Here is a 14,130-nt window from a genome sequence, read left to right as displayed (position 1 = left end):
ATCTTCTTCAATTTCCTTCATAAGCTTTCTATAGTTTTCAGCATACATATCTTGTACATCTTTGGCTAGATTTATTCCTAGGTATTTTATGCTTCTTGGTGAAATTGTGAATGGGATCAGTTTCTTTATTTGTCTTTCTGTTGCTTCATTATTAGTGTTCTATACACAATTTTAGAAGCTGGTAATATAGCAGTGAGAAAAACAGACCCAAATTCCTGCCCTCATGAACCATATATTCTAATGTGGAAGGATGACAATAAACAGCAAACACGTTAACAGTACCAGGTGGAAAAAAAAGAAGATATGCATAAAAAGAAGGAAAGGGAATGACTACGTGTTACTTTATTTTTATTTTTTAAAAATTTTGTAAATGTTTATTTATTTGAAAGAAAGAGAGAGAGGGAAGGAGGGACAGAGAGAAAGGGAAAGAGAAAATCTCAAGCAGGCTTTGCAATGTCAGCACAGAGCCCAAGGTGGGGCTCGATCTCACAAACAGAGATCATGACCTGAGCTGAAATCAAGAGTCGGATGCTTAACCAACTAAGCCACCCAGGTGCCCAACTTTTTTTTTTTAATATTTATTTTGAGAGAGAAAACGAGGGAAAAGGGCAGAGAGAGAGAATCCCAAGTAGGCTCCATGCTGCCAACTAGAACCCAACACACAGCTTGATCCCATGAACTGTGAGATCATGACCTGAGCCGAAATCAAGAGTCAGACACTTAACCAACTGAGCCACCCAGCTGCCCCTCCCCCCTTCATTCTTTATCCCCCTTCCTTGCTTTATTTTTTCATAGTACTTATCACCATATAACATAGTACATATTTTATTTTATTACCTGATGCTCCCTCTACTATAATTTCTTGGCCTTTTGGCTAAGATCAAACATGACATTCCCTCTACTAGAATAGACACTTCATAAAAGCAGGGTTTGTGGCCTGCCTTTTCCACTGCTGTAATCCCAAGAGTACTGAAAACAAACAAAAAACTGTTGAATCAAAGAATAAATGAAAAAAGGAGCAGTGTAGGATTAATAAAGTTTTTTTTTTAATGGGAAATAATATAAATATTATAGCCATACTGATGAGAACAAAACATACAGAGCATACAACAGAGAAGAAAAACTAATGATTCAGGAGTATGAAGGAATGATTTCAAGAAGAAAAATCCTAATTGATATAAGGGTTGTCCTTGGTAAGAGTAGGAAGAGATTATCCATAGCAATAGGAGAGAGGGCATGGAATATGGGTACAGATACAGGTAGGTTGGGTAACTTATAATGGGAGCTTGTGGAAGTTCTCTTCGGATTTTTTTTCCCTTCAGTTAAACAGGAAACAAGGATATCAACTAAGAGTAAAGAGGACAAAGAGAGTTTTGGAGATTTGAGGAGAAAAATTAAACTATCATTTAAGAGTGAATGGACTAGGGAAATGTCATAGGACTGAGTGGCAGTGCTGACAGACTCTTTGAGGTTCCTGATCACAAACTGAGATGTCACCATGGTCATGTTTTTCTCCAGCCAAATTCAGCTGCTTAGACACAGGTGCAGAACAGCCAGAGTTGGTGTAATGATGGTTGGAATTTAGTCAAGCACATATGCCAGAAAGGGGAAATGGCAAAGAAACCGGAGGTACATGCACAGGAATGATTATGATAGCCCATGAAATGTTAAGTTGAATAGGAGGGAAGTCGAAGCATGAGGTGGCTGACAATGAAAAGATGGTTTAAAAAAAAAAAAAAAATCAACTAGAGGTTCCAAAGACCTTGAACCATTTTTGAAGAGGACATTCTAAAAGAAGTGTGAAATAGAAAAATGGAGGATGATGTGAAGGTCAGAGTGTGGTAAGCTCAAAACTAAGATTTTAGGGGCACCTGGGTGGCTCAGTCAGTTAAGCGTCCATCTCTTAGTTTCGGCTCAGGTCATGATCTCACAGTTCATGAGTTCAAGCCCCACATCAGGTTGTGTGCTGACAGCGCAGAGCCTGCTTGGGATTCTCTCTCCCTCTGTACCTCCCCCACTGATTTGCTTGCTCACTCTCTCTCAAAATAAATATTCTTTTAATCTTACATTAAAAAAAACAAAGACTTTAGAGGTGGAACAATTATTGGTAAGGATGAAATATACCTAATGAAAATGGAAGTAGAAGGTTCAGGTTGATGTCAATTTCTCCCCTCAATCATTTACTATATATCCATTGTGTTCATGGCTGTGGTAAAGGGAAGAGGAAAGAATCTTTGGGAGTTAATAATGAGGCTAAAAGCTAAAACAAAAGGTTGCCAAGTATGTCTCACTAACTGCATTTTGTGGAAGTCCTTACTCCTAATAACATCTAGCCTCTACTCTCCCTTGAGGGCTTTTTCTTCTTCACCCAGGGCTAGGCCTTGATCCAACAACCCCAGTTTTCAACTTATTTGGAACCTCAAGTAGGTATATTAATGATGAAAAACAATCATCACCTGCTAATGAAAAGTAATAATTACCAAGGTACCATAGGGATTTAATCAAGAAAATACAAAGCTAGGTAACAAATTTAGCAGAGAATCACACAGCAGCTAAGACCAGCAATGAAGAAGGTAACAATCATTGCAAGATTCAGCTGCCTTTGATACTCAAGACTATAGGTCACCATCAGTAACTGGGGTGGTAAAGCCCTTAGGCTGATCGTTAGGCTAAGAGGCATCCAGTAGAACAGAGACAGAAAAATCAGGAACATTGTCCAACCCACTTCAACCATCCCAGGCTCTCTACTCCCACTACCTTTGACGAAATCAAATCTTCCAAAGCCACCACGTTTTCAGGAGCTGGCCTTTACCCATTATACTTGTGGATAAGAGGCAAGGGAAGGCTAAAAACTTTCTATACTGAAAACTCAAAAGAATTCTCAAATGTCTATGTCTCAATCACCATGTCCAACATTCTATCCCCCACACCGTTGCCAAAGTAATCCAGCTAAAACACAAGTAAGACCATCTTGCTTCCCTATTTATTACACGTTTACATAGTACTAAAGAGCTTCTATAACCCAGGCTCCTTCAGTCTCTTAACTAACCATCTATGCCTTTAACTTTATGCTCCAGCAATACCAAGTTGATTTTAGTTCCCTACATACAATATAGAGCTTCCCCTCTTTCTTTCCTATGCTTTTGCCAATGTACTAACATTATACTGCAGAGGAAAGAGATGTTGCTGATTTCCATGAAAATAATTTTGCAAATTTCTCAATGGTGCTGAGGGAATATCTTCCTCCATCCTCAAAAATGTCTCATTTCCTTTAATCGGCTATTTCTATCATGCTATTATTCGAATCCCCCCAAATTCAAAATATTTGAAGAATTTTCTATTCATCAATAAATACTTACCAACTAATGTGAGCAAAGCCCTGTCTATGCATTATAGTAGAAAAATTATATCGTTCTTACATTTAACCATTTACAACTTAAAAGCAGAAATAATACAAAATGAATACAGAAGGATAAAAGTGCTAAAACACTAATTCACTCACCCACTCATTCAGCAAATCTTTATTCAGAACCTACCATATACCACGTAGTGGACAAAACAATGTTATAGAAACAAAATGAGATAAGAATTAGTATTTATTGGGGCGCCTGGGTGGCTCTATCGGTTAGACCTTCGACTTCGACTCAGGTCATGATCTCACGGTTCATGGGTTCGAGTCCTGTGTCAGGCTCTCTGCTGACAGCGCAAAGCCTCTTTGGGATTCTCTCTCTCTCTCTCTCTCTCTCTCTCTCTCTCTCTCTCTGCCCCTCCCCAGCTTGTGCTCTCTCTCTCTCTCTCTCTCTCAAAAATAAACATTAAAAATAATTTTTTTAAGAATTAGCATTTATTAAGTCCCTATCTAATGTGCTTTCTAATCATTTTTTCATTTTCATTTAATATCATAGAACCAAAGCTTTCACTTTCTGGATCACAGATTTTTGAGAACTAAAATTTCAGGAGATTTAAAGATTTATTAAGCCTGGGGCGCCTGGGTGGCGCAGTCGGTTAAGCGTCCGACTTCAGCCAGGTCACGATCTCACGGTCCGTGAGTTCGAGCCCCGCGTCAGGCTCTGGGCTGATGGCTCAGAGCCTGGAGCCTGTTTCCGATTCTGTGTCTCCCTCTCTCTCTGCCCCTTCCCCGTTCATGCTCTGTCTCTCTCTGTCCCAAAAATAAATAAACGTTGGAAAAAAAAAAAAAAAGATTTATTAAGCCTAATCAAGGATCCTCTTAGGAGGATCTCACATAGAAAAATAACTTCAAAGAACAGTTTCTGTAGCATTTGAGCTAGGCCTGGAACCTTGAGTAGAATTTCAATGGGCAGAGGCAGAGAATAGTTTTTCAGATGGATGATTAATTAAAATAAGTATACGAAAGTGCTCAACAGTAAACAAATATTTACTGACCGCCAACTACTACAACCAGTTAAAACACTAAGGTGATACAATGAATAAGATAGTCTCTGAGGAATATTTTCTCTGATGAGACTGACAACCAATTAGCATGCTCATTGAGCAAATATCTGTTTCAAGCACCACCACATGTTTCTTTTTTTTTTTTTTTTAAGATTTATTGCTTTTAAGTAATCTCTACACCCAATGTGGGGCTCAAACTAACAACCCCTAAATCAAGAGTCACATACTCCACCCACTGAGCCAGCCAGCCAGACACCGCCACATATCTATGTTTCTAATAAATATTCAGACAAATAACTATGTTTCAAATACCACAGTAGGCCTTAGGTGCACAACAGTAAATGAAACAATGTGGGCCTCAAAGAATTTATAAAGCAAAGTCTTGGGGAAACAAGAGAAGCGGCACCTAACTCCAATTCTTCGAATAAAAAGTGGTATCAAGTAGACCTTGAATGCCAAGATCTCCAGACTTTATTCTATGGGTAATAAGCTAATGAAGGTTTCCAAAGATACAGAAATGGAATGATCATTTAACAAATATTTATCTACTACCGGAACTCAGGTAAGCAATGAGTTATAATCTTTTGGTTTGTTTTTTTTTTTTACCAGAATGCATTATAAAGTAGAGGTTAAAAGACTAAAAGCAGGGGCGCCTGGGTGGCGCAGTCGGTTAAGCATCCGACTTCAGCCAGGTCACGATCTCGCGGTCCGTGAGTTCGAGCCCCGCGTCAGGCTCTGGGCTGATGGCTCAGAGCCTGGAGCCTGTTTCCGATTCTGTGTCTCCCTCTCTCTCTGCCCCTCCCCTGTTCATGCTCTGTCTCTCTCTGTCCCAAAAATAAATAAACGTTGAAAAAAAAAAAAAGACTAAAAGCAGAGTAAATGCACTTAAGGTATTACAACAACCAAGACAGAAGTTTATAAATGCTTAATTAAGGTGATGACAGTGAGAATAAAGATTTCAAAGGCATCATGAAGGCAGAATCAGCAAAATCTGGGTTAGGGGGTCAAGGGAGAGGGAAAGTCAAACACCAAGGATACAACTTCAAGCTGGATGACAAGGAAAAGGAATGACAGGGAAAAGCACATTTCAAAGGAGAAATAATGAATTCTATTTTAAGGATATAGCAAGCCACTGATCTTCTAGAGATCCAAGTCATGCATCCTCTTCAGAACTTACTCCAAAACACCAGCTAGTATGTAGTATAACAAGCATTGCTCCACGTCATGAGGAAAGGAGAACAAAGTCACCTGTGAGAGTCAATGCTTGTTGATCAGCTAAGCTTACTCCCTGAATGGACATAATCCATTCAGCCTCATAATGCACACAACTGAAATTTTTATCTTTTCAAAATCAAATTATTACAAGTTATGGACTTTCAAGGACACTATCAAATTATAAAAATTACAGGGGCGCCTGGGTGGCGCAGTCGGTTAAGCATCCGACTTCAGCCAGGTCACGATCTCGCGGTCCATGAGTTCCAGCCCCGCGTCAGGCTCTGGGCTGATGGCTCAGAGCCTGGAGCCTGTTTCCGATTCTGTGTCTCCCTCTCTCTCTGCCCCTCCCCCGTTCATGCTCTGTCTCTCTCTGTCCCAAAAATAAATAAACGTTGAAAAAAAAATTATAAAAATTACAATGTTAAGATCACAAATGCTGAGTATACTATAGTGGAAACATCAGAGAAAGAAATGGAAATGTAGAGCTAAGGGAAAAAGTCAAGCTTGGAACTCAGATCACTCTACAAGGAGGTTCTGTGACACAAGGGCATGAATAAAAGAAGATCAGAGACCCTTGTTTCACATCCTAAATACTTGCCATGAATAGGGTAGGCCTGCAAAAACACAAGAGTACAATAAAGGAGAGAGCTAAGAACAGAGGACATATCCTCAAGAAACATTTATGAGAAAAGAAAACAAAAAAAGACACACAGGAAGCAGTCAGAGAAAAAGGAGTCCAGTGGTCGTTATGACAAGAGATGAAAATATCAAGAAGGAACACCTGAGCAACAGTGATAAATAGTTCACAGAAGTCAGAGAGAATGAAGACTGGGCTGAAGACTATCAAATTTAGTCATTTAAAGTTCCCTGGGACTGCTACATCTCTCTGCATAATTCTTTCACAATGAAAACTTTACACAAGTACCATGCATTATTTTGTTATTTGAAAAAGAAGTTTTAGTATCATTGTGGACATTCGCACAGTGGAAAACTACACAGCAATGAAAAAGAACCATTTCTACAAGGAACAACATAAATGAATCTCACAGCCATGATTTAATGAAAGAAATCTAGTCCGAAGAGTACAAACCGGGAGATTCCATGTATACGAAGCTCAAGAAGGGGCAAAACTAATCCATGGCGATGAAGGTTGGGAAAGCAGTTACCTTTGGGGAAGCATAATAACTGGGAGAAAACACCAAGGGGCATACTAGGGTATTGGACATGTTCTACATCTTGATTTGAACAGTGGTTACAGGGATGTATTCAATCTGTAAAAATTCATGGGCTGAATGAACCTTCAATTTATGCACTGTATTTAAGTCACATTCAATAAAAAAGTAAATATCATACAAAGCAAAAAACATATAAAGTTATTAGTGACCATGAAGACATCAGTTTTGGAACAGTATAAGTGTAGAAGCCAAACTATAAGGGGTATCTGGCTGGCTCAATCGGAAGAGCATGTAACTCTTGACCTCATGGTCCTGGGCTGAGTCTCATGTGGGGTGTAAAGATTACTTATATAAACAAACTTTAAAAAAAAAGCACCAAACTGTAATATGAGGAATGTGTACAGGTGAGGAAGCTAAGACAGTGAATACAAACTCATTTCCCAAGAGGGTTGCTGGTAAAGCAAAGCAAAGAAAACAAATTAGCTTAGGTGGGTTACACAATTCAGGGAAACTGTTGTTTCATTTTTTAGTTGAGGTATAAAACAAAGAGAAAATAATATACATAACAAAGGCCTCCACTGAATGAGAGAGGATAAAATCAAGGACAGAAGTACAGGGATAAGCCTTGAAGAGGAGGATGAATACTTCTTTCTCCAGAATTGAAGCAAAAGATGAGTGAACACAGAAATTGTGAGCTAGAGGGGCACCTGGCTTGCTCAGCTGGTAGAGTATGTGACTCCCAATCTTGGGGTCATGAGTTAAAGTCCAACGTTGGGCAGAGAGCTTGCTTTATTACTTACTAAATAGATAAATAAACAAACAAATAAAATTGTGAGATAGAGAAGAAGGAAAAATCAAATAACCCTGAACTCTTTTGTGAACCATGCAATACGGCCAATTGAACCGAGTAAACTGAATCAGGAAAGGATCAGAGCTTTAAGTACATTTTAAAAGTTTCAAGTAGGTACGGGAGAGAATATAAAAAACAATATAAAAAACTGGGGAAATTACATCCAGGGACAATGTTCAGTGGCCTGAAAGCAAGGGCAGAGACAGCGGATGGTGCAGTCTACTCAGAGCTGGGTGCAGAATAAAAGATGAACAAAACGTAGAAAAAAATCCAAGTGCTAGCATGTGCATCAATGAAACTATGTAATGAAGAATGATATCTAAGTAAAATACTTATTGAACTGATGGAAAAGAGGCAGGAGACCTAATAAAAGTCTTGAATGAGTCAAGGATGAATTTACTAGGGTCTCAAGTAGAGCTGTGCAAAGAGAAAGCTGTCACTAGAGTTCACTACTACAGAATATTTTTCTGCAAGTCGCACAAGGTCAAGGACCACATATTCTCCTTTCACTGCACCTCCTACAGCTACTAGTGGCAACTTCTCCTGCCTCATAAAACTGACCTTTATCCCCTATTTCTATGCTTGATTAATAAATTATACAAACACATCCTATCCATTCAGAAACTCCATGAATAGTTTTACACTGCTTTCTGTTTTCCCATTAAGGTGTTTTCAGTGGTAAACTCCTAGAAGGCAGAGCCTATCTCTCTATAAATTCTGTTCACAGCGCTGGGTTTGGAATTGCACATATGCAGGTGTTTTAAAAAGTGCTTTCTTGTGAAATAGATCGTTACCGAAGGGAATCTTGAATATTTGAACACACTCCACAACACTATATAATTAATGATGGCCAAATAAAAGAATGCTTAGGAATGGCATCTGTTTTTATAACTGTCAGGACAACCTCTAGGAAATAGGATAACATTTACTCTATCATACTGATTTTCCCTACTTTGCACTATTTACCCTTCTGGCTAACTCCTCAGTATCCTTTAGTAAGCCTATTCTTTGCAGTTCATTTACTCCCAGGCCACATTCCAGCGTCCCTTCTTCGCATCCAGAATCCCGGACTACAAACGCTCATAGGACCATTTTTCCAAACCCCTGTTCCCCCATTTCCCTCCCATTCAACCCCAGGCCATGACTTCCATTTTTCCACTCCCCAGTTTTCTGCCGCTCCAGACCTTCCTTTAATCCGGCAGAACTACACAGTCCCCACCCCTCAAATGCCCTAGCCCAAGTCTTCCCGCCTGAGATCCCCCTCCCCCACCGCTCCCATTCAGGCTCCCGCTCCCCATCCTTTCCCTCCCGGACGCCAGCCCGCCTTACCTGCTCCTTCACCTCGGGGCCCGAGGGCCCGGTCCGCTCCTCCAGTAGCTGCCTCCCAGGAGGCGCTCGCCGGCGCGACGGCAAGGGCTGGGGTTGGGGCAGCTCCGCCGCCCGCTGAGCCCCATCCTCCCTGCAGGCGGCCGGTGGTGGCGGCTGCGGTCGGTCGCGGCAGCGGCTCCGCTTCATATCTGTGGCTGGGCCCCTCGGGCGTCAGCGCCACGACTGTCCCGGCCCCGAACGGCCCCGGGCCGCAGCGCTGCCGCGCCAACCACCGCCCGCGGCCACCATGGCCGGGCAGGCGCCCGAAGCCACCGACCCAGCTCGCAGCTCTTCCGCGCTTTCTGGGGCTTCAAGCGCAGCAATCTCCTCGGGGCTCCTTAGGGAGGCGGCAGCATCGCCGCCGCCCGTCTTCTCCCACCCGGCACACGCCTGGCCGGCCACCCGCCGCCGCAGCCGCCGCCACCACCTCCCCAGCCAGCAGCCAGCCGGCGCGCCCGCCTCTGGCCGGGCCCCGCCCCTGTCCTCCCCACCTCGCGCGCGCGCGCACGGGGAACCCGCCCGCCACCTCCGGCCGCGCGCGGCCTCCGGCGCACGCGCCAGCGAACGGTCGCGAGAGACGCGCCCGTGGCCTCCCTGCTTGGTGGGTAAAGCGGAAGGGGGCGGGCCCTTGGCGCGTCTGCTGCGGCTGGGGACGCTCATTGATCTTTTCATTCATCCATTCATGAAATTGTGTGCCTGGCCAAGCTAAGTGCTAGGGATCTGAAAGTGAGTTAGAACCGATTAGTGTCTTCAAGGATCTAGGGGGAGTGGGAACAGAAACAAGGAGACAAAATATGCAATTAAGTAATAGAATACTAACGTATGCCTTTTTATTGACCACCCACCAACTGTCTTCACTTGGCGCTTTGGATGCAGGTTTGCTCATTCTCGTGTTACAAATAAGGACGAGGTGAAGTGACATACACCAGGTCACTCAGCAAATCAGTGACCAAACTAGACAGGATTCAGATTCTTGCTTTTTGTCCCTTTCTACTGTTTCCTGCTGCTTCCAGAAAGTAAGACAAGGTATGGAAAGTCCTATAAAAGAAGAAGTAGTAATGGATTCCTTCTGGGAGGAAGAGGAGGACAAAAAGGCTTCCGGAACAATCCTCATGATTCCCCACTGACAATGAAGTCATATTATAGCCCAGTCTAGCCTGGCCACAGCCAGTCCAGCTGTGGCTTGGGCAGCCCTGCCTGCACTTCCAATGACTCATCTTCTCAGAAACGTGGCTTAAGTTCAGCCCTGTCTGGCCTCCTCCTTCTGGCTTTAGCTGGTCTGCCACAATGTTGCATTTTTCCTGTTTTGTCTTGAACACAGTTCTTTCTCATAAGGCTTTCCTAAAAGCTTCACCCATTTTTCCTGAGCCTCCTCCCTGAACCCTCTTTGAGAAGTAATAGCCAGCATTATAGAGTACTTACTTACTGGATACCAGACACTGTGCATTCAATTCACACATACACAAGCAAGAGGTAAGTTATATTATTTCCAGTTTACAACTGAGGAAACTGAGGCTCAAGTTGCATAACATGCTCAATATGACATAGGTCATAAATGCAAAGCCAGGATTCAAACCAAGGTCTGTCAGATACCAGAGCCTACATACACAACCAAGCATACAGCCCATTATCAGTCTGCCCCTGTATTCCCTGTTTCAGTTCCTCACCATCATCCATCCAGTTTCCTCAGCCAGAAATTTGGAAGTCATCCTAGACTCTTTCCCTTCTGCCCCCACATCCAAGTAATCAACAAGTCCTTGTTGCTTCTGTGTATCTAGTCTGTCTCCTATTTCCATCCCAATGACACCACCTTAGCTCAAGTCCTACCTTGTCTCACTTGACTGGGAAACTTTCTAAACTGGCTCACCTACATCCACTCCCTTTCTCTTCAAACCCATCCTCCAAAAAGCCTTTCCAAGAATCTTCACATAAGATGATGTCACTCAGGGCACCTGGGTGGCTCAGTCGGTTAAGCGTCTGACTTCGGCTCAGGTCATGATCCCATGGTTCATGGGTTCAAAGGCCTGCCTCAGGTTCAGTGCTGACAGCTTGCTCAAAGCCTGGAGCCTGCTTCGGATTCTGTGACTCCTTCTCTCTCTGTCCCTCCCCCACTCACACTCTGTCTCTCTGCCTCTCAATAATAAATGTAAAAAAAAAAAATTTTTTTTTAAAGGTGATGTTACTCCTTTGTTTAAAACAGTTAAATGGAGGGGCACCTAGGTGGCTCAGTAGGTTAAGCGTCTGACTCTTGATTTCAGCTCAGGTTATGATCTCACAGCTTTGCAGTTTCAAGCCTTGCATCAGACTCTGTGCTGGCAGCATGGAGCCTGCTTGGGATTCTCTCTCTCCTCTCCCCGTCCTGGGCTCACGCTGGCTGTCTCTCTCAAAATAAATAAATAAACTTTAAAAAAAAATTAATGTTTATTTGACAGAGAGAAAGAGAGACAGATTGTGAGCAGGGGAGGGGCAGAAAGAGGGGAAGACACAGAATCTGAAGCAGGCTCCAGGCTCCAAGCTGTTACCACAGAGCGCAATGCGGGGCTCAAACTCACAAACTTCAAGGTCATGACCTGAGCCGAAGTCGGAGACTTAAACGGCTAAGCCACCCAGGTGCCCCAATACATAAACTTAAAAAAAAAAAAAAAAGAGTTAAATGGATTTCCACGACCCTCAAGATGAAATGTAAACTTACTATAGTTGACATGGCCATCCAAAATCTAGTCTCTGCCTTCCTCCCCTTCTCCTATTAATCTGTGCTGTATCAACTATTTACAGTTACACCAGCTGTCTATATTGACCTGTATGTACAGGATCTGCCACATTCTTGGGTACAAACCACAGAAACAAACACCACATCCTACACCTAAAGGGGAATTTATTGGAAGGCTGGATAGAAGGGTTCACAGAATTGAACAGAGATTGAAGAAGCAGGCTTATAAAATTGGCAGGAAACAAAAGGCCTCTACAAACTGAAAACCAGGAACAATTTCAGGACATTGCTGTCACCACCACTCCTGCACTACCACCAGACAATGTACTATGCTGCTGCCACACACCTCCGTGAAAGGATTCTAATCTTTTCATGATTATATCACCATTCCAGATTAACTGTCTCAAGCAGGAGAATCCACTGACTCAGCCTTGAGTCTAGTCCTTAGGGACCAGGAATTCATTCCAACTTTTCACCTTTCACTATGGGGACTAGGAAAGTAAGTGCAGCACTCAGACTCTAAGGGGGCCCTCATGATCTGCCTCCTCCTCAGTATTTATGCCTTTGTGTGATCCCCTCCCCTTGAGTGTAGGTGGGACCCATGACTTACTTATAACCAATAGCACATAGCAAAGGTAATAAGATATCATTTTCCTGATTACTTTAAAGTATATAAGGATCTGTCTTGCTAGCAGCTCCGCTCTCACTTTCCTAATGCCCTTGAAGGAGCAAGCTACATATTCTGAACTGCTTATGGAGAAGAATATGTGGCAGGAATTTGCAGATACCCTCTAGGAGTTAAGAGCCAAAGAGCCCAGAAAAACAAACAAACAAACAAAAAACTTCAAAGTGCTCCATCCTACAACCAAAGGAAATTAATTCTACCAACAACCTGAATGAGCTTGGAAACAGATCCTTCTCCAGTTGAGTCTCCAGATGAGAACTGGAGCCATACCTAGACTCCTGATCCACAAAAACTGAGTTAAGTGTGTATTATTTGATATATCTTTTTAAAGTTTATTTATTTTTGAGAGAGGAAGAGAGAGAGAGACAGAGTTGTGGAGGGTCAGAGGGAGAGGGAAACACAGAATCCAAAGCAGGCTCCAGGCTCTGAGCTGTCAGCACAGAACCCAACGCGGGGCTCGAACACATAAACTATGAAATCATGACTGGCCCGAAGTCAGATGCTTAACCAACTGAGCCACCTAGGCATCCCTAAGTGTATGTTGTTTTAAACTGATAAGTTTGTGGTAATTTATTGGACAGTAATAGAAAACAACAGCCAAACAAACAGTCAGCCAGAGATGACCATGTGATACAATCTGGCCCGAATCTACCCTCACCCCTGTGTTCCCCAGCTTAATGAATGACAAACCATTTTTTTCAGTTTCTCAGGCCAAGACCTCAGAATGATCCTCAAGTCTTCTCTTTCTCATACACATCATACCCATTCCACTAGCAACTCCTATGCAAATTAAGAGGATATTACAAATATCTAGGAGAGAGGTGATGATGACAAATACTAACAGAGTGATGGTGGTGAAGGAAGAAAGTAGATGGATTTTAGAGAGACTCAGAAAGTAGAGAAATAAGACCTATTGACTGTATCTGGGTGGAGAAAAAGAAGATGAGAACATTTCCAAGTTTCTGGCGGGGCAACTGAGGTAGAGGACAGTGGAGAAGTAGAAATTTGAAGGTGATTATGATTGTCTTAGATGTGTTTGCTCTTAAGTGCCTGTGAGATGCCCAAGTGAAAATGTCCAGTGAGTTATTGATTAAATTGACTTAGAGCTTAGAACTAAAAGCTACCAGTATTTACATGTGTAACTAATATAAACTGTTCCATAATCTTAGAGTATAAATCTTAGAGTATAGAGTGATCACATCTCTTTTCTCTTTTCTATTTAGTCAGACAGGCCCCTCATGTCATATTATCAGGAAGTCTAGTATCTCCTCTTTAATTATCTAAAAACTCCAAAGTTCTTTTATATTCCAATATATATGGTGGTTACCTATTGTTATATAACAATTCACCCCAAAATTTGTACCTTAAAAAAAAAAACATTGATTTTAGCTGACAATTGTGTGGATCAACTGGGTGGCTCTTACAGTCTGGGTGAGTTTAACTGGTTACTGCCAGGTTTGCAAATGTATCTTCAGTCAGCTGAGGATTAGCTGGTGGCTAGATAATCTAGAACAGCCTTTCTCACACATCTGGCAGTTGGCATCCTATCGGCCATGGTAAAAGGAGAAACTAAGTCACATATCTCTCATCCTCTAGCAGGCTAGCTTGAACTTCTTCACATGGCAGCAGTGATAGGAGTCCCAAGAGCAGGAAAAAACAGCAAGCCTCAATGTGAAAGCATTTTTCAGGTCTTTCTTACTGTCATGTTGGCAAT

General features: G+C 42.4%; 1 protein-coding gene across 8 annotated transcripts in view; it reads right to left on the bottom strand.

Moving 5' to 3' along the window:
* Positions 1 to 9,430, bottom strand: part of MAST2 (microtubule associated serine/threonine kinase 2) — a 221,376-nt gene extending 211,946 nt beyond the window's left edge. For all 8 annotated transcript variants that reach the window (XM_040470078.1, XM_040470080.1, XM_040470083.1 and 5 more), the window contains exon 1: positions 8,983 to 9,430. In XM_040470078.1, coding sequence (XP_040326012.1) covers positions 8,983 to 9,168 — 186 coding nt within the window. In that variant the 5' untranslated portion in view covers positions 9,169 to 9,430. The remainder of the gene's footprint in view (positions 1 to 8,982) is intronic.
* Positions 9,431 to 14,130: the final 4,700 nt, after the last annotated feature.

This window comes from Herpailurus yagouaroundi, unplaced genomic scaffold (genome assembly GCF_014898765.1).
Source record: "Herpailurus yagouaroundi ecotype Mexico unplaced genomic scaffold, PumYag 77, whole genome shotgun sequence".
In the NCBI taxonomy this organism is placed as follows: domain Eukaryota; kingdom Metazoa; phylum Chordata; class Mammalia; order Carnivora; family Felidae; genus Herpailurus; species Herpailurus yagouaroundi.
The sequence above is the reverse complement of the archived record's forward strand: the minus strand, read 5'-3'. Positions and strand labels throughout refer to the sequence as shown.